This window comes from Hippichthys cyanospilos, chromosome 12 (genome assembly GCF_059441005.1).
Source record: "Hippichthys cyanospilos isolate Australia breed blue-spotted pipefish chromosome 12, RoL_Hcya_1.0, whole genome shotgun sequence".
Taxonomy (NCBI): Eukaryota; Metazoa; Chordata; class Actinopteri; order Syngnathiformes; family Syngnathidae; genus Hippichthys; species Hippichthys cyanospilos.
Genome location: NC_142380.1, coordinates 14,145,333 through 14,170,920, shown reverse-complemented (window position 1 = coordinate 14,170,920; position 25,588 = coordinate 14,145,333). Strand labels below are relative to the sequence as shown.

Here is a 25,588-nt window from a genome sequence, read left to right as displayed (position 1 = left end):
GATTGTTGTTATATCACCATCAGTGATTTTTTTTTCTTTATGCGTAACCTCGAAAACGACAGTGGCTTGTACTGATTTTATTGCTATTTAAGAAAGTCTCAGTGCTTGATAGTGTCATGGATGTGTTCAATGCATATTTCTGAGAGATTTTTCATATGATATCAAATGGAATTCAGTTTGTATGCATACCAATGGCTCCCATAGAACATTGGTGAAAATTTTCGGCGTATATCTTTCAGCAAATTTTCATTGAGATTTGATGCCTTACGGTAATGTAAAGTGACACAGACTTATAAAACACCTTTTTTGTACGTAGAGTCTCAAACTCCCAACACAGTGGCAGTTTTTCTTTTGGAGTGTGTCCATTGTGCCCAATTGCTAGTACAGTTCTAGCGATTGTACATTTGTACATAAAAAAACTGATGCAAAAATGCGATCTATATACAGTATGTTATGAAAACTAATGCACTTTACGTGTTTATATACAGTGTGCAAAAGATTCCTACTGTTTTAATTAACATATTTTGTTTACCAAACAATTCCATCGATGTAAATTCTTGTAATTTTTAAATACTGAAAAAACTGTGAATTAAATGGTACTCAATGCATGAGTAATGCTATTTATGTGGGTCCCATTTACTGCTGTGCTCCTATTTCTTTGTAACCATTTTACCCTTCAAAGAATACAAAAGTGAGCAAATTAATATCACCTGCTGCAGGGATTGTGCATGGAATTTAGCTCCAAAGCTATAATTTGGCACAGAGAACCACTGGTCTTTAACGAAATGTTTTCCCTACATGGTGCCTGGCACATCAACAAATGAAGGAAAGCTCGCTAAAGTGCAACTATAAAGTTTTGCGCAAGTGAAGCTTCGCCCAGCTGATAAAGCCCTTAAAGACTTGGGGAAGAAGAGAGCTACAGTCACGGACATTTACAGTGTGAAATACTCTGGGCTAGTGTCTGAAGTTAACACTTTGTAGTTTGATATGTGTTAAATTGCTCCCACAGAGAGAATCCGGTCAAACACTGTCAATCTCGACGCACCATCTGCGTACGGCATTAATTTCCCAGACACTACCACGGTCCTCCCGCAGAAGGGTCAGCCTTCTCCAAAATGATCTGTCAACTCCTTCATCCCCTGTCGCACTCTTATCACGGCTGCACACTGCACTCGCCGCTGTTGCCATGGCGACAGCTTGGCAGGCTGGGGATGAACGGTATCAAAAGCGCTCTGGAGTTTAGCGAAGACTCCTCTACACTCTTACCTCTGTTGTGTTGCGCTAATCCCTCCCTTTTCATCTTCTTTCAGATGGGGGACAACCTGGAAGAATTGGCGCCGAAGCTCACAAAGCTTCATGCTACTGTTCGACCGAGTGAGGCGTCCACTCTCCTCTGCGGATTCACGCTCCGTCTGGGCTGCTCTCCTCCAGATACGGCCTCATTATCTACAATACGCTGCGCTGAAGCTCAGCTTTCTTTGAAGCTTGGAGCCAAACAATGAAATGTAAAATTCCGGCGCGGTGAAGCAGCTCTTTTGTGCTAGATTACTTAAAAATGCTGCTTTTATAAGACAGTTGTGCTAAAATCATCATGGTGACATAATCTCCTTCAAACTCAAGAACTTACCGAAGCGGGACGGGTGAGTGCAAATGTCCAAATCACTCTGACTGAACGTTAAAGCCACTTAAAGCTACACTGAAGAATGGAGGAGCGGGAGTGTAAACAGTGTTTGGTCATTGGCTGCAGGGTTCGTAGCGAGGTTTAATGGCGCTGATCTTCCTATAACTGGACTGACAGAAACAAGAACAAGAAGAACACAAGGAAGGCAGAAAACAAGATCCCCAAAACATTTTACAATAAAGTAGCAATAAGGATGTTGTTCATATTGCTCAAAAACTGCAATAGACGATAACTGAATAATAGGTTTGAAAGAAGTCTTCTTTTAGAAATGTCAATTTGCTCATCTTGCTAATGTGTTAGAACATTTTGCAACTCAATTTCTCAATCTAGCAAAAATGAGTTAAAAACAAAAAACAAAGATAATATTTTTCAGACTATAAAGTGCATTTAAAATCCTATGATTTTCTCAAAATTCCACAAAGTGCCCTGTATTCAGGTGGGCCTCATGTAAGAATGATAAATGGAAGATGAATAATGTTTGTCTCATTTACTGTACATGTTTCTTCATGTAATGCACCTTATAACCCAGTTTCACCATTTTGGAATGTAGGTTACAATTTGTCATAAAGCTATTTATTTTGCTCAGTATATTGAATGCCTTCTGTGAAATCTTGTCAGATTATAATAAGTACTCTCCTAAACACGACTGATGAGTCTGTTTGTTTGCACGCAAGTCCTGCTTTCTTTTTGTTAACAAATAATAGGAATTAACTATGTGACGGAAGTTGATTCTGGATTCTACTTCAACACATCATGACCATATATTAGGGTGTGCCAAAAAATGGATTCACATAAGAATCGGGATTCAAATTTTACAATTTAAAACGTCACAATATCGATATTATTAGGCGGTTCTGTATTTTTAATTTTTTTTTGCCATCCGCATCTGTACTACATTGGAGGCGTGCTGTCAATGATGTCACCACGCATCCCGTTCTGGAATGTCAAGTCTGCTCGTACGACGCAAAAAAAAAAAACAGTGAAGGGCAGACACCTTCTCCGCCCAAGTCCGTGTGCCTCAATCTCGTTTTCTTCTTCCAGGTGGAGGTAACAAGCAATCTAATTGGGGACTAAACTGTCAATCAGTGTACTTTTTCTAGCTCTGGTTGGCTGACTTTGTGGCACATTCGTAACGTGTGTGCCAAGCTGAGGGCACAAAACTGAGCACCCAATTTGAGCGAGAGAGGGAGTGGTATCGCGAGTGAGCAATGAGAGATTTTGATGGCCGCACCGAGGAACCAATCATGTGTCTTCTCGGAGTGTGGGTGTCTTGTAGGAACACCCGTAAGCTGATTGACGGATTGCCTTGCCAGTCAGTTGAGAACAGTACTCTGTCTTCCACCCTCACTGAAGTTCACATGCAATTGCGGCTGAAAGAGAGCGGCGAGGAGGAAAGAAAGCTTTGGGATCCTGTTACCTTTTGTAGTAAATTACAATTTCAAGTGTAAACTGCTTGTTATCGTGTTTGGTCAGCTACAGGCTTCACTTTAGTTTGAGCGCCATTAATTCAATTGGTTAATGTTATGGGTTATGTGCTGTATATTGCGGGTAAAAAAAAACGTTTTTCAGTATCAGTTTTAATCACTTTAATTTATAAGAGTCTGTTTTTACTACCAGGAACATGAATAGGCAGTTAACATAGTTGACCTGCTCTTCATAGATGAAAAAATAGTATAATATGTAAAGGCTTAATGAAAGAATTGGCTATTCAAAGTTTATATTGTCTCAGAATGGTGATGGAAGTTGATTGTTATTTGGGTAAAAATCTTACTCCCATCATCATGTGCCAGTTAACATGGTCAACTGGTGGACCCTATCCTGGCTAACTTTGCAAGAGAGGCTTACTGTCAGGGCTCAATTATATGAGGCTAAAAAATGGATGTGAATCACATCCAGCCAATGCTGTACCAGTCAGCCTTTTAAAACTCATCTATGCTTTCAGAAGGTTGACAAAACATCTCATAGGGCTGTTGAAAAAATGATGAAAAAAGATGTATGAACCCATTCTACGACTATTTCCTTCTTCCATTCTTTCCTCCCTATGCCCTGTGGCCCTCTGGGAGAAGCATCAATATCGCTGACATAAGTTGGAGACTTAGTGAGTAGAAATAAATAACAGGGAACAAAAGTGTGCTGGTGCTCTATATGCGCACATCGGTTTATGACACATTATTGTAGTGTTCATACTAAATGAGGCTGAATAAGACTCATCCGTCCACTGACAGTGGTGAGAAGTAACCAGGTACTAAATATCAGTACTTGGGTATCTTTTTCTGATGTTTAATTTGGAAACAGGTATCTGTACCTTCAACATTTTACTTTGTAATGTGCATGCTGTGATGACAAACTTAGCATTTAATATAAGTAGGGCTTTATTGTTGTCAGTACCGTAAATCCCGCGCAGAGGCGGGTTGGATTCAGTGTTGGTAATTTCCAGATGAATGCCGGCTGGTAGATGTGCAACAGGGAGGTCAGCAGCACTGCGGGAGTGGTCATAGCTCCCTTCTGAGCCATTGTCTCCAATCTGCAAACCATTGCCGAGTTGCTGTGTTCTTCTTTTTCCCAGCACATGCCTTCACCTTTAACCATCTAGACGAAGTGATGGTTAAAAATTCAAGCAAGAAGGTGGTGGTGTTTTGTTTCTTTTTTTCTATTTTAAATGTCCTGAAGGGTTGTATTTTTTAGGTAGGAGGAATTCCGCCCAACAGCACTGATCTATAAAATATGAGTAGATACTGCCGCTTTATAGTATCATACATTTCTGTCCAAAACGGCTCTAGAGAGGATTTGCTCCCTAGTTCTGTAACTCATCTTACACGAAAACATGGAAGCCCTTCATATTTGACAAAGTAAAAGGTGTCTTCCATGGGAGATTAGATTTACCTTTCGCTCAAATAATATGATTTAAAGTAACATTTTTATTTTTGACTGGGCTGACATTAAAAGAAGAAACATTTCTGAGAAAAATGGCAATAAACCTGCAATAGAAAATCTGCAAAGTTGCAATAACCAAACCGCAATGTAGCAAGAAAACACTACATCAAGGGTGTCCAAACACGGTCCTTCCCTGCATGTTTTCAATGTTTTCGTCCGCCAACACTCCTGATTCAAATGATCAGCTCATTAGCAAGCTCAGCAGAAGTCCGATAAAGATCCATCTGTGTGCTTTCCAACTCTTACTAAGGAAAGAAGTGGAATAGGTACTCCAACGTATACCAAAGTATCTGTAGTTCTCCTTATGTACAGTGCCCCCGGTCAACTGATAAGAGCAATATACACTCATTAGCCATTCCTTAACAGACTCCTTCTCCGTTGAACAATTAACGATAAGGACCACCAATAATTGCAGAGGAACCTGCATGATGACACAGCACACAACAACTAAGGGTTTTAGATGCATCACCATACCCAGACGTGTTGCGTGTTTGTCAACGGCAGGCCAAAAGGTTGAGTATGTGACTTGCTGTTGTGAATATGCTGGAGTTTATATGGTCTGCATGATGAATAGCCGGTGTCAGGTGTTACCATGGGGATGATTACTTGGAAGCAGCTGAGGCATTACAAGCATTCGAGATTTCTAGAAAGCCATCAAACGCTTGGCAGGCCATTTATTTCCAATACACAGGTACTTTCAGGCGATACCAATCTGTCTGCCTGGGTGTGTTTGTTTTCTTTTTTTTGCAGACAAAAGCAGCATCTCAGTCAAGCAGTCGGTATTTAATTATGAAGCGGCGGTGACACAGATTGCTTTTGTTTCCGATGACCTCGCCACGAGACACTGCGGCGTACGGGCTGGTCGGTCCGTGCGGCGAGAAAGTGTTATTGTTCCTTGTCGCTCTTAATCATTTTCAACTGTAAAAAGCCCCGCAGCATGCCGAGCCGAGCCCCCGAAAGCCAGAAGGCCTTGTCGTAAACACGCCCCACGGGCCGCAACAAAAGAGTCCCCCTTAAAAGTTTGAGTGGCAGTCTGGGCAGCGAGATCTGCCTCAATGCCTCTCGCTGGTACTTTGCACAATTTACAAGGACGGGGAGTTAAGCTGGGATGCGCCAGTCTCTTTGGTCTTCGTCTTTTTTCTTTTCTGATCTGGGACATCTGTTCCGAAAACCGTGGCATCGCACACCCGCACCCACCGTGTTTACTGAAGAGCCTAAAGTCTCCGTCTTCCTGCCCGCCCCTCCCTTCACCCTTCCACCCCCGTCTACAGCCTCTCGCCCTCCCTAGTAGGGATTTGTGATTCAAACTAGGATGAAGGAGGTCTAAACCCTTCAATCTCATCAGCAAACATACTAATGCATAATCTTCTTTTTCTTTCTTAACCAAGCTTTTCAAATGCATGCAAACGATCCTTGTCTTTTCTTCAGGAGCCTATTGCACTGCTCCTTTCAAATTCACTCAGGCTGTCATGTGTCTCAGATGCCTTTCAGATTTTTTTTTTGTTTCTTTTGTTTGTCAGTGTTTTTTGATTTTGGCACTAGAGAGAGGAAACCTTCAACAATTTCAGGAATATAGTTATTAACTGTCTTGAATGCGAGATAGCACCATATTGATTGACTGACGGTTGATTAGACCATTGGTCCCCAACCTTTGTATCACCACGGACCGGTCAGCGCGTGACATTTTTATCGCGACTGGGGGGAAGAGGGGGTGTAAACTTTTCCCCTTCCCAAAGAAATTTGCCAAAGACCCCTTGCTCTTTTGGCTATAATCTGTGGATAAAATTTGGGAAAATCTGGTCAATTTTCAAAATAAAAGATTGTTCAAAATAAAATATCTTTCAGACTCAGATAATAAATAAAAAGTAAATAATCATTTCGGGTGCAGCCTGGTAACAATTGATCCACTGGCACCGGGCCATGAGACGGTGGTTGGAAACCTCGGATTTAGACCATAGATGTCAAACTCCAGCCCTCGAGTGTCTGCATGTTTTCACGTTTCTCTCTAAAACACACCTGAATCAAATGATTTTCAATTTTTTGCAGAGCTCGCTAATGAGCTCATCATTTGGTTCAGATGTGTTGTAGAGAAACATTGAACATTGAACACTGGTCAGACTACACTTGGAGACTTAGCATCAAGCCTGTGTGAAATAACACCATGTGTCCCCTACCTTACCAAATTGTGTAACGCAGGGTTGCCCAAATCTTTTTGCTCCGAGAGCTACTTTTCCCAGGGTGGGGAGGGGGTTAAAATAACCAATGATAACCTTTCTTTGGCAGCCAATAAAGATGATATAAAAAATAATAACGTTTTTTTTTTTTTTCTAATTGATATCTAATTGATATCGCCAAACAAAGAGTAAATATCGGACATATTTACTGGGAAGTAGCTAAAAGGGATGGGCCAGAAGAGCAATGAAATACATTCCTGACGTCTTCCATAACACCCCTGATGTAACAGATATAAAGCAAAAAAAAAAAAAAAGAAAAAAAAACACTCCAAGCAAAATGTGAAAAACAGTAGCTTAAGCATCTCATTACACAGTTAAACAAAGGGTGTTTCATATGCAATCCTCCATCCTTGCATCTATTTCCCATGACAGCTTTTGAAGGCCTGCCTGACTGTTTATGGTTTTGTCCGCGCATGTGTGCTGACGTTCGTGTATGTGCGTGTTTGGCCGTGAGCTCAGCAGCCCTGGCAGCAGAATGAGGGATGGCTGCAGTTCTTCTACTAATGTGGGCGCACGGTGCCCTTCATACCCACCGTGTTAGTGACACCTTTAAATCGATGGCCATCGCCTCAGACGCGTTTGAAATTCATGAAACAAAGCTGCGAAGCATCATCAGCCTCATCAGCAGCAGCAGCATATAAATGGCAGACTGGGAAGCGAGCGAGCACAAAGCGCGCTGTCACGCTAATCGGCAGCCACTGAGACACTAAAGGCTCTCGTGGGGAAAAAAGCCAGCAAGAACAAATTGGGAGACATGTAGGTAAAAGAGCGTGTTTTCCTTTCTGAGACGTTTTAATTAAAAAGGGAACCGGTCTGTGAGGAGATGGGGGGTTGGGTGGGATCAAATACTTGGGAGACCAAAGCTGCATAGTTGTGGATTATTTTAAGCAAGATTATCATAAAATGGTATGAAAAAATGGCAAATGTAGTCAATTAACGTGGGTGAAAAGGCAAAATTGTTCATAAAATTAGATTTTAGTAGGAAGTTAACAGATTTTTCTTAGTGTGCATTGAGTAAGGATGGGAATCAAAAAGAAGTGACGCTAATGGTCTTTTGGTGATGCCTCTGGCTAGACTCCCCAGACGCTCCCTGGGAGTGGCAGTTTGTAAAAAGTGAGTTTCAATACTCAGGCAGAAAGTATTGACAAAAACTGCTCAAATATGTTCACAGTCTGTTTGTTATATGTCCGAATTAATTTCCATCAAGGAGCGGTGTAAATATTTTAGGTGTGAAACAAATTGTGGTAATGACTGCTCGACTATTAACCAATTGTTGGTTTGATAATCGTTTATTTTGATTAATTGATAAATAATTTATGGACCTTATTTGTCTTGAAATTGTCAAAATTGTCTGACTCAGAACAGTAAATGCTTTCTGTTTTCTGTAATCCTCTTGTGTTTAATTCAAAAAAGACTTTTATAAAATAGGTTTTCCATTGAAAAACACCAATCAACACATTTGTTTATTTAAAAAACAAAATGGATAAAACCAATGGGTGAATCATGATGCATTTTGAAATTTAAGAATTATTCTTTAATCAGATTTATCAAATAATAAAAAACAAAATCAACAATCGGCAAGTAAAATGTTAATTTATTGTAGTTCTATTATACTGCAAAATGTTAGCTGCAAAAGAGTCGTTTCCTGGGAAAGTTCCATATTCAGTGAAAAAATGTGAACACGAGAATGATTAAAAGAGAATCATGAAAGTTTGAAGGACTCCTTTGGCTTCCCTCTCGCAGAACTGAAAATTGTTTCATCAGTTGGGTTTACCGTAAAAACCCAAATAATTTATTTTCTTTGGACCAAAAAGTTACAGAGTTCTTGTATTTCCCCCAAAGGATACATCACATAATATGAGTGCATCATGGATGTGTCATATCTAAAGCTGAAGATATTCAAGTGTTGCAGCAAACAAACTTATTCTGTCACCCAATAAGAATAACAAGATTTTCAGAAGCAGATCAGGGGGCACGTAGGATGACGGAATTTAATCAATACCCATCCCTGCTGATCTGAATCAAGAACACCATTGCATGACCCTGTTCATTGCTGGAGTAATTACTTTCCAAATCCACCTGCTGTAGCTGAAAATCCACAATGTAGAGTCACCATACTCTGCACAAGATTTCATTCTTGTGTATATTCATTCTTATGTATATATCAATTTCATGCTTTAGAATGCATTAAAAGGCAAAGTGAATTTTAAAACTTTACAACAATTTACAACAATGTGTTCTATGGGCTTTCACCAGTCAAAACACAGTACTGTACTGTATTCTGAATAATGTTGCATTTGTGGAATGTGAATTAAGCAGCAAAACTCACCTGCTTTGATTCGTTTGACCGGAAATGGCAGGAGAGTGCATGATGCTTAGCTCAGACTCAGCATGCAATATAATCTCCTTGTGTATTTTTGTTCATTCTGGTCACTCTGTTAACCAGTGGATGTGTTGGCTTCTAAATAGAATAGAATATGGTTGAATAGAATACCTTTATTGTCATTGGTTAACTGGTATACCATGAAATTGGTAGCTCTGCTCCGATTGCTGAAAAAAAAATCGCAATACATAGAACAGAATTTTTTTGTTTTTACAGCAGTGCAATCATTGATTTTTTTTACATATGGCACCTTGGTGAAAAGGTACCATATATATATATATATATATATATATGAAGGATGTACAAAAACTGAGACAAAATTCAAACGAGACAAGGTCTTGAAAACTCAATCTCATAAACCCAGGGCGAACAAAAACCAACCGAGACTAAAGTAGAATAGGAATCAATTGGAGACTGTAGTCAATACTCAAAAGAAACCAATGGAAACTGCACCGCATTCAAGGTCAAAGCATGAAAGATTCTGATAAAAAAAAAAGGCTTTCATATATTTTCATCACCCTCACATGTTCAGTCTCATCATTCAGTGGCTTTTTTTTCTCCGTATGCCCTATTTGCTCTATTTGCCACCTTCCCAGCAGTTTTACATATAAATTGTTGCTGAAAAGGGTTTGATTTACATTTGTTCTTGCCATTTGGAGATGCAGAAATTCCTCCACAAAAAGAGCCAGTGCACCGGATGGTTCAAAGCTTGATATTTATGTCTCTCCTCACACTTTTTGGCATAGCGTTGCACGCGCTTCATCCTAAAAGAGGGTACTTTTCCATTGATGAGATGGCAGAGGCGGCTTTAGCGCAGGCAGCGGCAAATCACTACTTGGTTAAAAGACCCTGATGCATTACAAACACTCCTGCCAAGCCCCTCCTTGCTCCAAATCTGCCTGCTTGCAGACCCCTTGTAATTGGAGGCATTAAACTTGCTTTGGACAGGGGAGCCAACGAGTGTTTTGAGCTGGGATGAGAACTGACTGCTGCTTTCAGGGAGCTCGTACACAAGTAGCTCAAGCTAAATCTGACAAATCGCTACCAACAGATTTGTGTGAGTTAGTGCGGGCAACACAAATGTGTGTATTGTGTACATCCCGACATGCATTCGCAGCCCGCCTTCCTATTTTGTCTGGGCTTTGGTTTGTCGGCGACTGAGCTGCTGCTGTTAATCCAACTTTAATCTCTGGGGTCTCGGCGGTGACATAGGCTTTTGGCAATGAACTACAAAGTGGCGGGTCACTCAACTCTGAAAGTGTCGGCCGCGCCTCCATCCCGTCATCCTCTCAAGTTTTCCGTCCTCCCGGCGCGCTCATTAAAATCTGTGCGATCGGCACAACCTTAATGAGACGTTTCCTTTTTGCAGCCGTTTTGCATCATCTCTCGGATGTGGCGGCGAGAAATATTACAAAGACATTTCTGCTGAGACGGAGGGAATGTTTTCTCTGGCGAGCAGTGAGCCAGACACTTCAAATGTTTAATGGTAGACAGGACACATAACTTTAATGTTTAATGCTGGTGACAGATCTCAGACCGAATGGGAAATACCGAGCAAACACACCATTGTTTTAGACTGGGCTTGTCAGTCAAACGCTTTGATATTTCTGATCTAAGGGCCACCGTTGTTGACGGCGTCTTGCAATGCGCCTTCTGTAGGGTACCTATCGGGGTCATCAAATTGAAAATTCATGCGCAGCGCTCACATTGAACACTTTAGTCGACGTTACCCGTAGCTCACTGTCCAAATAAATGTCTGGAATCTAATGGCCGCCACTTTGAGCACCTCTTGTAAATGTAAAAGCCAAAGGTATTAACCTCGTAAGTCTTTGAAAAATTGTTGATTATTAGTGCTGTCGAACATCTGCATTGTACTGCAACAGTTTCATTTAATTTGAACATTTTAGAGTGATGTTGTCACAAGCACAAATGTGTCTTCTGTAGATGAATGTGAGAAGGTTCAAAATCCAGTGGAATTGTGTTTTTCTTTTTCATGTTAATTTTGCAGGTGGCGCAGTGGTTAACATGTCTGTCTCACAGTTCAGGGACACAAGATCAAATCCAGCTGGCTCCGCCCTTCCTGTGTGGAGTTTGCATGTTCTCCCCGAGTCCGTGTGGGTTCTCTCCGGGCACTCTGGCTTCCTCCCGCACTCCAAACACATGCATGGCAAGTGTATTGGACATTCTAAATTGTCCTTTGGTGTGATTAAGTAAATGAATAGCTGTTCCTCTCTGTGTTAGCAATTGGCTGGCAACAAGTTCAGGGTGTCCCCTGCCTACTGCCCAAAGCCAGCTGGGATAGGCACCAGCAAACCCACGACCCTTGTGAGGATAAGTGTCCCAAAAAAATGGATGGATGTTAATTGTGTTTTTTTTAATTCTTTAAACATATATGAAAACAAAGGCAAAAATCACATCCAAGACTAATGAAGTATTGTCATGATTTTTTTTCTAAACTTTTTGCTAATTGTGGTTGGTTTTTTTTTTATGCCTTACAGTGTTTGAAAAGGCAATACTATACAAGATCATGAACGCCTAAATATGCATTGCTTCTTTTAATTACTTACTATTAATAGGTTTGAAAAAAAACCTACCACAAGTGGTCATAATACACCTTACTCTACATACATAGTCATTTTTTTTCAATACACATCAATACAGCTTTTGTTAATTCCCTACATTATACAGTAATGATAGTTGTTGTTGTTTTTTTTAAACCTCACTACACATGGTATTTTCCTGAAAAAAAAAAACTCTTGTATAATGGTTTTATTTAAACAATTTCTTAATACTGTATACATGTTTTAGGTTTCATCAAGCATTTTCTTAATTACATTGTCTAATACAATAAGAGTGCACAGTAAAGTGACTATCATATATATATATATATATATATATATATATATATATATATATATATATATATATATTTTTTTTTTTTTTTTATGTATACAGTATATATACAAATGCGCTTATATGGTGGTTCAGTACTAGTGGTTACATACTAATACAGAGGTTGTGTGTTCAATCCCATTCCAAGCAATTGTGCCATTTATAGTAAATCGTTTCTTTCATATAAAGTAAGACATTAAAACCAAGCCCAAAAAAATAAGGCATACATAAAAAAAAACACTCGCAATAGGCTTTTAGAAAAATGTGTAGTACTGCTTGTATCGTTTTAGTCTGCATTGTCCATTGCAGCACTGTGTGTTATCTTAGCACTTGGCATCGACTGCAATTTGTTGTGCATGGAAGGGACTCTCCTCCCATCTGCGGCCTCTTCTCAGGGTTTCTTAATTTTCCCCAGATGGGGATTTGATTTTTTCCTTGCTGTTTTGAGAGCTTGGTTCAGGTGATGCCATTGTGGAATTGTGAGGTTCTCTGTGACTCTAACGCTTGTGAACTGCTTTGAGACGCTTCTGTGATTATGGGCTACATAACTAAACAAACAAAAACAAAAAAAATCCAAGCAATAGGTGTTTTACTCCCCCATACAACAACAACAACAACAACCATATGAACAAATATAGTGAGCCATCTTGATTGTTGCGTAGTGCACGCGTCTTGTGAGAGCAGTACGATTATCGAGCCAACAGGAGGCAAACATGACTGTCCCCTATTTGCGGGCTGATTAAAAGGAGGCTGTTGCATGAGCAGTGAGTGAAGATAATTAGGCACGACCCACCCTTTCACCCCCAGTGCACATCTCCACTAAATACACACATACACACTGACAGATGAGCCTCTTCCCAGTCGATAATAACCAGAGGTGACAGCTTGGCTCACCTGCTCTGAGCTTTGTGTCCTGGCTGACAAATTAAAGTAGAACAACAACGACAGCCATATTAACTTTGTCTCCTGAAAGCTTCTTCGGCACCGAATCCTAAAACAAAATAAGGAAATAAAAAAAAAACAAAACTTGCAGTTCAGTCACGTGATGTCATTAATTGGCGAGCGGCACAGATTGCACCTTTCATTTTAAATCATCCTAAAAACCTAATGAGTCCATACCAAGCTGCTGTAATATTCTGTGGAGGTAAAACATATTTGCTATTCCTTCTTTTCATCCCTTGTCCGGATAAGACCTGGAACACCAGTCTGGTGAACATGCTGGGAAATCAAAGAGAATACCAGAGACCTGTTTAATAATTTATTTGCATATGATTATCGTAAAAATATTGAAGGAGAAATGCAGATTTTCTTCTAATTTTCTGGCTTTTTTTTTTTTGATATACAGTATCTACTACACTTTGAATTGCACAGGAAAAAGTCTGCCTAACAGACGCATGTTTTCTTTCATTGTGACATATAGTTTCAGATATGTAATGACCATTACACTTCAATTTTTGCCATTGTTTGCTTCTCAACAACAAACAAACAAGCATGTAAACAAAGGTCACACAGAGGCCAAAGTCAGGTCAGAAAGCAGTAAAATGCTGATTGATCTAAAGAGTTACCGTATGTATATACAGGCAGTCATTTATTTAAATGGAGACTGCACTGGGCAATGTTCAGGAGGGATGGACCAATAAGCAGTCGACTTTCAATCCATGTTTGTAGGTCAGTTCAATATTAAGGTCATAACGCTCTCATCTGTTTTTGTGACCTTTTTATCGCAAACTGTGACATCATTGCCAAAGTAAGGTCTACAATTCACAGGCGTCGTTCATTAAAATGCAACAAAACAAAAATAGAAAGATGAATAGCAAGAAATGTCTCCAATTTGTCCCTTCAAGGGTTTACTCATTCATTCTGGTCAACTGGAAGAAAGAAACACAGGCACACAAGCATTGTGATAAAAAACGTTGAGCCCCCAGTAAAAAAAGCACAAATACACATCATCAGTCTTAAATTAGCATTCAAAACAATGCGTATATGTTTCAAATAAGAAAACACGGACATTAAAGTCCATAGCAAATGCCACCAAAGCAACATATAACGTGGAAGATTCCACTTTGGCATGCACGTGACGGACGTGTCCAGCACAGTGTCATTTGCAGTCTTCCTACGCGAGGAGAGACCACGTGAAGACTTGGATGCTTTGTACATAATTAGAACATGGAATTCTCCCAGTACATGTGTGGAAGACAGAGTAAAGGAGGAATTGGATTTACCTGTAAAGTGTTCCCCCTCAAAAAAAAGAAAAAATATAACAGGAAGAGAGAGAATAGGATAGGTTAGGTTCAAAAAACAACAACCTACCATTCATTCATTTTGTTTTCATCTGGCAATTGAACAAAAACTACTCGCTCATTATTTTGTTTTTTGATCCAACTCAAAAATACTCTTTTTTCATCACTATAATTTAGCCTGAGATGAAATAAAAAGAATGAAACTGAAATAATGCAACCGGGCAGAGCTTTCTTTCAATATTTGCCTGTTACCCTGATGTTTTGGAATGATAGTTCATGAAGATATGCTAGCTTGTAAGCTATCATATTCAAGTAAAATGGGTTAAACTGTATACTTACTTTCTATTGTATTATGGATTCTACTGTATGACACAAAAAGAAAAGTTCCTGGACTGGCGTCACAAAAGTCATATTTCATACTGAAACTACAAACTGTGCGTTTTCCTCTCCAGCGATGGCCAGTTTTGTCACAAAATAATGAGTTTCATGGTTTATTTTCAACTGCCAATTGATATTGGGAAGAAAAAAAAAAAGACATCTACTACTGCTGTCTTTAAATCTTGGCACTGTCGGATCCTCGGAGACCCTCGTTCTAGTTTGTGTGCGCTTCCCTCTCGAAGGTAAAAGCCCTACTGGCTCTCAACCATCAGAAAACACATGCAGACATGCAAACACAACCTGAGAGGGCCCATAAGATGTTTGGCTTCATGTCAACAGTCACAAAAGCACAAATGAAGAACACACACGCACGCATACACACAAAGATCGCAACGGAACGTTCTCTTTTGACACAAAGTCTCCGAGCTCTCGCACAAAGTCATCTGAGAGGTCCTTCCCGTGCTGCGGGAGATTCCCTCTTTTTATCTTCTTTATTTTACACGAAGCTCTTCAGATCAGAGTTTTCTAGGTAGTTTATTTTGAGCATTTTGTCTCCGGGAGGTTGCTTGCGCAGCAGCTCACACTCTGATGGGGAGCGTTTGGCTCATTTGTTGCCGCACGATTTCCTCACTGCTGTCCGGACTTTTCCTGTTGTGTCCCGGCAGCGTTCCTCCGAGCCTCAGCAGGTCCCTGTGGGTAAAAGTCACACAAAGTAAGCAGTGACTCAAATGCCACATTTCCACCATGTGGTAGAGTTCAGTAGGCTTTTCGTCTGTGAATGTCCCAAATTATTTGACCCACGTCATTCTAATTTTCAGCACCTGCTCACCGGGGTATGATACAATTCGTGAAAGTTGAGCCGAGGCACATATTTTAGATGAGAAATATCTCACTGCACCTTAAAAGTATATCCAAAATGATGTGTGGTGGTTGAGGAAGAGTTATTCATCATTCCGCCTGTCACTTTAACTTTTGCTGTATTTGAACCTTGTCCCGCAGACTGCTTGAGTTTAGTTTGTCAAAGAGCTTTGCTATGGCTCCCTTGTTTGGTTTCTTTGTTGCTATCATTAGCTGTGGTGGCAGTCTCAGCTGGGTGCTTTGCATTTATGCGATAGGGTAAACCTGAGATGCTTCTGTGGTCTTCTTACAAAGAATGCATATAAGTCTACCTTGAACAAAGGTAGATTAAAACAATTAAAAAAGAATTTTAACTTGGATGGTAACTGACCCCTATTATTAAATAATACAGGTGTTAAATTGAACAAGTGTTTTAAGTCTGTTAGATGTCTTCCTTTACTCTGCGGGAGCTGTGCAGTATTATGCTGCCTCAAGATTGAAAGTTTGGTTGCTTTATATAGACAATGAGTAGAGAATTTGCCGTATTTTCCGCACTATAAGGCACACCGGATTAAAGACCGGTTGCATTGCAATGCGCACTGCATTGTGAGGCACATATCATAGAAGCTACACTAATGGCTGGGTTTGTGTGATGTATTCACTAGATGAAGCTGCGCTAAAAGGAATGCCAACAAAATAATCAGATAAGTTATTTAACCTTTATTAATAGACAGTCAGAAATTAAGAATCAAGATGATTTGTGGAAAGTATTGAAGAACGGGGGAAAAATACTTCTTGATTACATTAAAAGACTGATTAGATCAATGCCAAGGCAAATTAAGAGTTTAAAAGACAATTAATGATTCAGTTAAATATAACGCTTTTTTTTTTAAATCAAATTGCAAACAAAAACCTTCAAATATATTGTTTTTTTGAATTAAAAACAGCTTTTGTTCAGGATTTATTCTGAAAAATCATGTTTTCTTATACAAAAACCTGCGTTTTTTGCGCCTTGTCCACATATAATTAGCTTCACATTTGTAGCATATAGACATTTCAAAATTGTAATTGTAGCAAATAGATTTATAACTGAAATGCAAGGTAAAAATTAAAGTACTTACATGGTGATTAGGTTTTTTCTTTATTTTTCGCTCCGCAAAAATTAAAACTCGCACTGTCAGCTTTTGAGAAAATTGAAGGCCTGGTGCGCCTTATAGTGCGGAAAATACAGTAAGTTGTTAAAAAAAAAGAAAAAAAAGATTGCTCTAATGCTTTGTCCTCCTTGGTAGTCAGCCAAGAATGTATTAGCATACAAAATTTCACCGATTACACTGCTTGATGTTTAATTTTTTGCATCACCCGCACATCTATGACATTTTATGGTTTCTTATCGGTCATTTGTATTTGTGAAATATTAAAGACTTTTTATCTGGTCAGGGAGCATTAGTGCAGCCTTGGATATGAAATATTAGAGTTTGAATTGTGCTGGTGATATATCTTAAAAATGAAATGAATGACAGTGTAATAAATGTGCATGTTTTAAAAGTATTACATTAGTGATTGAACATGATTTTGAGCTGGTGTGATAATGTTGTTGTGTAATAGTGCAGGGTAGCAATATTAACCCTTGTACTGTATTTTGACAGTTTTTGGGTCATTTTCAACATTATTCTGACAATGTGCATTTTTAAAATGTATTAGATTAGTGATTGAACATCTTTTTGAGCTGGTGTGATAATGTTGGTGTGTAAAGCAGCAGGGTAGCAATATTAACCCTTGTACTGTATTTTGACAGTTTGGGGGTCATTTTCTTCAACAACATTCTCACAGTATTTTTGTCAGGGGATGCTTTTGTTGCTTGCATCTGTTTTGCCCAACAGATGAAAATATGGACTTTTTAAAAACAAATACAACATAAATTATTGCAAATTTATTTTGCGGCGCGCTCCGGTACAGCTACAGCTGGGGACCACCGTTTGAGAACACTGGGCTCGGAGACGCCTTCCAGATAGCTTCGCTTTCCATATCCTCTCCCTCAGGACGCTATCTTGCCGACCATCGTTACAATCACAGCTCCGACAACACAATGCCTTCTCCTCATCTTCTTTGCGCTATCTCTCGCTGTTGCATACAGATGAGGCCATAAATTAATCATTGGCATGTCATCAGCACACAGTGACACGTAGCATAACATGCGTACACGCTCGTCTCACACACACTTCTCTCCTGTTGCCCCAAGACGGCACTGGGCGCGCACTCTCCCAGATGCATTAAAAAGCTCATTAGCAAGCTAATTAAACACATTCCTCTCTTTTAGCTTCTCCTCAATCTCCCTTATTACTCACACTTCATCACCGCCTGCTTTTCCACATCAGCAGCCCTGGCTGCTGTCTGTCCTATCACCGACATTCCAGCACCTCACCAAGTATTGGGGGAATTAAACAGAGGTCAGCCATTACACTTCCACACACAATTAGCTTCACTGAGCCCAAATCTTGGCATATCGCTTGCGCTCGGGGACTCCGGTGCTCCAGTGAAGCTGCGAGCCAAGGAGCTGGCGCACAACCTGGATTCGTGATGTGTCATTTTTACCTTTTGTGCCCATCTGAAGAGGGACGGCATTACAGAGACATATGACATGCGCTTGATTTTTTTACACTGTAATATGTTTCACACAAAAGCTGGAGGGCACGGCAAGGCAGCTTTTCTTTATATGGCGTATTTCATATACAGCGTGCTTCACTTTATGGCTGTCGTTTATTTGACGTTTATTTAAATAATCTTTGATTTCTTGATTGGTTTGTCGATATATTGAACAATAGGATTTAAAAGTTCATCCAATTTCTTTTTGCTCATCCATCCCTTGTCCTCTTATCCTCACTACGCTAACTGGCTTACTGGTGGGTATCGAAACCATCTTCGGACAGAGGGAGGGGGACACTCTCGACTTAAAATCTTCAGAAAAAAAAGGGACAAATTGTTGGTAAAAAGTCAAAGCAAATGTTTTGCTCTGATTTCACACCTGTGATGCTGCTTGCATGGGGTACTAAAGAAACCAGATAATAATTACTGATGAAATGAAAACTTTTTAAAACTGTCTCAAAACAGTTAATTGATCATCTGTTATGATGATCAATTGCAGCATAACTGTTGATGGTACTTCATCGTGGCTTCATATTGAATTGACATTTCTTAATGTATAAACCATTCATTGATTTATACATCAGTTATAAACCATTCATTGATTTATACATTAGTAATATCATTTTAAATAATGAAATAGATGAAATGCACCCTTTGAACACATTTTAACAAATGAACATTTTTTTCAAAGACAATGTAAATTTACAGTGGTACTATAAGGTATACAGGGATATGTTGACAAACAGATAATGTTCCACAAATCAGTCTGCAACGCAATATGCAATGGTGATGAACCGCATTATAGAAGGGGGAACGCGATCGGGAGAGGCGAGGATTCCACATCTGCACCAGCAGAGAGTACCCAGACGGCTGGAGCCAGCCCAACAGTTTCTGTAGAAACACAGTTCAGTCGCATTCGCTGCGCTCAACGCTGGAAGAACGAATGATCACCGGGCGCACCAGCGCCTATGAATAAGTTAGCTTCACAGACAAGTATCAGTGGCAGAGGCGCACAGCTGTCTGGCAAACAAAAGCCTCCTACCTCTGAAAAAGCAAGGGCGTCTCAAAACAAGCTGAGACCCAACAAGAAGGAATCTCATTTGCTTCTGTAAGGTTGCAGTATTTGTCTTTACCAAGACATCTTATTCCAACAAACCCGGGGGCAGAGACATCGCTCTACCTGAAGTAGGCTTCAACCTCTGCCTCCCAGCTGTCACACACGATAGAGGGAACAATTTCACATGGGGTGAAAGAGCACATATTGCATCATCCTTTTGTTTTGTGTGGCGGGGTGGGGGGGCATGACACATTTATTATCAATGGTGGGAAGTTGGGGCCGAAGATCTTTAAGATCTTTTACAAAAAGTGAGTGAGTGCGTCAAATCAAACCAATTTGAAACACTCCACTTTAAAAATTTATCAAAATATGCTTGTCTGGAATTGTCTTTTAGTTGCAGGATATAGCTTTGAAGAAAATTCCGCATTTACAGGACTGACAAGTTTGTTTAAATGTATGTAAAAATAATAACAAATAAGCCACTGATATAAGTATATACCCCTCCAGATTAAGCTGACTTTATATGGGATCGAATAACAATCCTTGCATTGTACTGCAGCCTGTGTATGGAAATATGTATCTAATCATCTCTTATTGGAGAGACGCACGCCACTAGCTTCAATGTTGATTTGTGAGCAATCTGTGAAGTGTGAGTATATTTTAAAGGGGGTAAGTCCTATGTGTGCAAGTCACAAATGCGCAAAGCTCCTATTCCACTGAGGGGTAAACATTTATCGACAAATGTTTGTCAGCGAAGGTAGCGGCTCGTTTGACCTCGTCGGTGTTCGTTCAAGGTTGCAAAGAACCAAACTTGGACCAGACGTTTGCCTTTACTGCTTTTGAATATATTCCTACCCCTTGCGAATAGACCAAACATCGAAACTGTTGGCAAATGTTTAGCAAACATTTGGCAAAGATTTGTGAGCTTGAACACAAGCAGTAGGGCAGGACCGATAAGTCTAAAATAACGAGATCCTGAATACAAGCGGCCGATATGAGTTTACTCTGCAGGGTGCCTGGGCTCTCCCTTAGAGACAGGGTGAGAGGCTCGGTCATCCGGGTGAAACTCAGTGTCGAGCCGCCGCTCTTTCCCGTTGAGAGGAGCCAGTTGAGGTGGCTCGGCCATCTGGTTACGATGCTTCCCGGAGGTGTTCGGGCATGTCCCACCGGGAGGAGGACACTCTGGAGAAACTATCTCTCAAATGGCCAGCGTACGCCTGGGGATCCTCCCGGAGGAGCCTGATGAAGTAGTTGCGTAGAAAGAAGTCTGGGCTTCCCTGATCAAGTTGCTGCCCGTGTGATCCGACCCCGGACAAAGCAGCAGCTAATGCATGGATGGATGGATGGTTTGCCCCAGAAAGATTTAAAAAAAATCTTGTTTGGATTATAGCTGTTTTGGACTGCCATGATATTAGTGCATTCATCTTGATGTCATTAGTATTATTGCCCCAAATTTTAAATGTAAACTATTTTTTTAAAATGGGACTTTAGGTGTAGATGTTGTAAGATGGAAGTAGTTAACATGTGTAACACTAAGGCATAATGAAAAGGTGGTAAATGGGGAAAAGAAGGTTGATTTTCTACTCTTATCAATCACATCATATAAACAGGACACGTGTGTGCTCAAAACCTATTAATTTTGCGAACCTTTATGCGTTTGCAATGTCTCAACGCCTTTCACAGAGGATTTACATTTTAGTCGTGTGAAAAAACATTAGGAAGGTTTACTTTTGGTGTCATCAATAGCTATTTTTTTTTAACTCAGTTTTACACTAAACATGAATAAAAATAAGGAAACAATTTTGTACACGTCGATGTTTTTATGTACCAACTCAGGTATATATATTTTTTCTGTTTGTATCATAGTAAAATTTACAAATTTGAAGTTTTTAAAATAGTTTCAGTACATCTGCTTTTTCTAGACATTTTCTTTTTTTTGATTTAAACCCAAGTATCCGTACATCTAAGAAAAAAGTACTTTTGCCACCACCGTTCATTATTACTAAAGACGATTACAAGACAACTGCTACATAAACACGGCCAAAGTATGAAATTGCTTGTCATCAGACTATAAAACGGGAATCTTTGACTTGGGTGGGCAGTCACATGACAAATACACACAGTCAGATTTCGCACTCATCTACGAGCAAAAAAAAGGCTGCCTTCACTCTGCAGTCACCCCCACTGAGTTGGCGCACAGCAGGCAGCTGGCTCAAAGATGTGTGCTCACAGAATCCCTTCCCTTTAGTACAACAATGTCGGGAAAAAAAGACATTAGAAGAAGAATAGCCTATGTATATACTGAAGTAATGACGAGCTCGTCTCAATTTTATACACAAATTTACTCATGCAAGGCCTGATTTACTTCATGTTTGGCTGGCAAAAACACGCGCATTTGATTGTTCATGCAAACATGGAAGTTGATCTACTAACCGAGTGCATCCAGAATCACAACTGGCAAAATGCAGAGTAGTTCATTTTACATATTTTAAGAAGAGGATATGCAAGCTGAATTTAGCATGCGAAATGTTATTTATCAAACTTGAGATGAATTGTGATGGCTGAAGGGCAGGTGCAAATTAGAAAAGTGAGAGGCGCCTTTCCACTTGTCAACATTTTTGAAACGCCAGAAACAAAAATTATGATGACAGCAATGTGCTTTAAGCGTCCATCGAGATCAAACAAAAGGGTTAAAAGCTAACTCCAGAGGCACGCATCTAACAGGTATGCGATTAATTTCGCCAGCGCCACTTCTCTTATTAGGATGAATAATATATTTGTGACGTGAGCTGGTGTGCGTGCTGCGTGCTGTGTGCTTGCATGGCGATGTCATGCTACATGCAAAAAGGTTGTGTAACAGGTTACAGTATGCTTATGAGTGCACAATAAGTACTATATATATATATATATATATATATATATATATATATATATATATATATATATATATATATATATATATATATATATACTTGCATTCTTCTGACTTTATTTTTGGCACCTTGTGCACAACAGATATGATGGTATGGTTGTGTCAGGGAATTTTTTGTACATTGCTGTCATATTTTATGTTAGCATTCTCGCTTTTGATGTGGCTGAGGATCGCTAGCAAGGACATCTGTTGCCCCGCGCTCGCTTGTCATTTGTGAACACAGATGCTGTAGCTTAAAAGCTGATGTGAGACCAGATATGACTCGAGCTTATTGACAGTGCAACGCAAAGTAAGGCGTTACATGTTCCTATGCCATTCTTGCTCTTTATGAGGCGCTTCCTAAATTTTCATAATTAAAGAAATAATACTCAGTTACAGTAGTTGAATCGTGCTATGTTAATTAATTCATCGTAAAGATAGCTTGTATAGTTTTGGGCTTGTTTTCTAGTCTCTAAGTGACGCGTTGAAACAGCTGTCCATTCAAGGACTAAGCAAATATTATCTCCCCCTCGGGACATGGGAGCAAGCACATCTGGAGTACGGTCCTTTCAGGTCATTTTCTAGGGTTTCTTCAGTCATTGTGAATACAGTAAAAAAAATTAAATTGTCCAATATATTCCAATACGCCTTTGCTGTATCGGAATATATAGCGATACATATTCAAGCTGCAATAACCCAGCACCATCTACCACACACGTCTGCAGAGATTCTGTCGATCAGATCCACTAATTACATGTTGCATCTAATTTCACCAGGTCTAAAGTTTGCGTACTTCAATCAGCTTATTGTCAAGTGCGTCAGGGGTTTGTAAAAAAAAAAAAAAGAAAAGAAATTGGATAACTTCCCTGTGGCACAACTTGTGAACTTTCATGACACACTCCACTTATTGCGACACTGAATACATTCATTTGTGAGTAAATTGAAAGAAGAGTACTACATTTTTTTTCATTTTAATCTAAATCTTTCACAACATTTTTGTTTAGTGGTGTGCTGTGAGATTTCTCTGATGGGCAGCAATAACCAAGTGGTTTTGATTGTCGCCTAGCACCATAAAGACCCGTTTGGAAATCAACCCCTGGGAGCTTAAGTCAACAGCTGCACAAGTGTACACTATTGTGTTTTATTAATGGGTCAAATGCAGAGGTCAAATTGTGTGCACATATATGTAAAAAAAAAAAAAAAAAAATGAAGACAACAGTCATTTGTGTCTTGGTTCAGTAAAAGTTGGGAAACACTGAGTGTATCTATCAAACAAGCCTAAATGTGTAATTTGTCTCTATTTGAAAACATCAACTTACACAACTTGTACGTCAATAAATCTATAATGTTTGTCTCTTGAGGTCTGCCTGCAGTTGAAGACCCAATGAGGCCGCATAATGATTTGTTCATTTGTAGACAGATCAGTGAAAAAAAAAGTGTATAAACACAGCTGGTGGAACAGTCAAATCTCTTCATAGCATCAGAAAAGATTGGTCGATCATTTCGAATAGAAAAATTATACAACATGTGGGGACTCATTATGGATTTGTGAAAAAAAAACAAGAGCTCTTGTGCACTTACCCTGAGTACGTGCTTGTCACCACCTTGAGGCTGCCGGCATTGCGTAGCAGTTTGTCCAACGTGTTGACGATGCGCGAGAATTTGGGCCTCAGGTTGCGTTCCTTCATCCAGCACTCCAGCATGAGCTGGTGCAGCACCATGGGGCAATCCATGGGTGGGGGAAGTCGGTAGTCCTGCTCAACCGCAGTCATCACCTGAAGTATGGATTCGGAAAAGTACGTTGATCACGTTGGAGTAATTTCAAGAACTGATGTTTGCAACATTTCAACACAAATGCAAACGTGCATGCATAAATACAAAGGTTTTGTGTGTGTGTGTGTGTGTGTGTGTGTGTATATATATATATATATATATATATATATATATATATATATATATATATATATATATATATATATATATATATATATATATATATATGTTTGTTTGTTTGTTTTATTGCCTACCTTATTATTTGCTCGATTATGGAATGTAGTCTGCTCAAGGATGTGAACACAATAAGAATTTCATTGTGTGGTATTACTATGCATATGACAATAAACGCTTGAATCTTTTCTTATTGTTGTTGCTTTGGAATGATATGCAGAAGAAGCATAGTAGTTTGCCAATATTAAAGATATGACAACCTTATTTGTGAAGAAAATGCACAAAACAATTTCCTGCACTTAATGTTGTTTGGAACAGTTTTGTGCCTTTACTGACAAAACGTTTTGTTTAAATTTAAAATAGAACTTTTGGTCTTTCATCTGGTTAGGAACTGCATGTTTTATAAACAAAATAAATAAACTAGACATGTAGGCCCCTCCCAACAGCACTGATAGAAGAACGTGGACTTCTCTAGTGTTTTGGTTGCCATTCCTAGCTGTATTTTATAGGTATGAGCTGTTTGTCTGGGTGAGTTTTGCTTTACTTGTGAAAAATCACAAACCTAGTGAACATTACTGGAACTGGAATGGGTGTCAATAAAGTATTATTTTTTTAATTAAAAACACCCCCCTGTGGTTTATAATTATATGACTATCAAATTAGTAATTTGGTGTCAGTCTCTGATAAAACAATACTAATTTTTCTTTTTCTTCCATGTGTATGCAGAGTGCAAAGTCAAACTCAGTTTCCTCCAGACATTTGGGAGCGATTCAAATTTAACAGAGAAATCCAATTGAACATGTTCAGAAGCTTACCAATCTTGTCAGATAAGGTTGTAATTTGCTGTGCTTGTAAAGAATCTTATTACATTTTATTCCCTGGGACCCAGAAGAAATTCAGGATCTGGTTGAAACTTTATTTCTTTTGCCTATTAGGATTCTTCACGTTCACTCACTAAGGCTCGGTGATTGATTCTTTGTTAGTGTAGTGTGAAAATAATCTATAGATGCTTATTTTTATGTGCAACAATAAAGCTCGCTATCGCATATTGCCAGCTTCAGTTCAGGATCTTTCAGATATGACGCAAACCGTATTCTCCAATGATGGAGAGCTGAGACAATAAGTGGAGACTGCACATGTTCACTCTCTGCATTTGCACAAGGTTCAACATATTTCTCTCCATACGGATTTGAAACTCCACAACAATAAAAAATTGCCAACGGGGAGTAAAAGCATTGTCTTTTTCCGCCGCCCTCCTCCTCTCTTTGTGCGTGGATTTTCATTTTTATATTGGGCTTGGTGCAGATGAGAACCTCTCTCCACATCTTCTGTTTTGTTGACTGTTGCTTATTGAGCAAAGACTGTGGCACAAAGGCGAGTGGGAACAATGGAGGCCCTTGACTTTGATACTTTCATTACCGCACGCAGCTTTTGTTGGTGGCAATTTTCAT

The 25,588-nt window shown here is 39.5% G+C and overlaps 1 protein-coding gene across 1 annotated transcript in view; it reads right to left on the bottom strand.

The window, feature by feature from the left end:
- Nucleotides 1-13,369: 13,369 nt before the first annotated feature.
- The window catches only part of LOC148415003 (ephrin type-B receptor 3-like), a 69,669-nt gene continuing 57,450 nt past the window's right edge, over nt 13,370-25,588 (bottom strand). Inside the window, exons 14-15 of the mRNA XM_088428847.1 lie at nt 23,772-23,965; nt 13,370-15,432 (exon numbers count right to left, since the gene is read on the bottom strand). Coding sequence (XP_088284973.1) covers nt 15,321-15,432; nt 23,772-23,965 — 306 coding nt within the window. The 3' untranslated portion in view covers nt 13,370-15,320. The remainder of the gene's footprint in view (nt 15,433-23,771; nt 23,966-25,588) is intronic.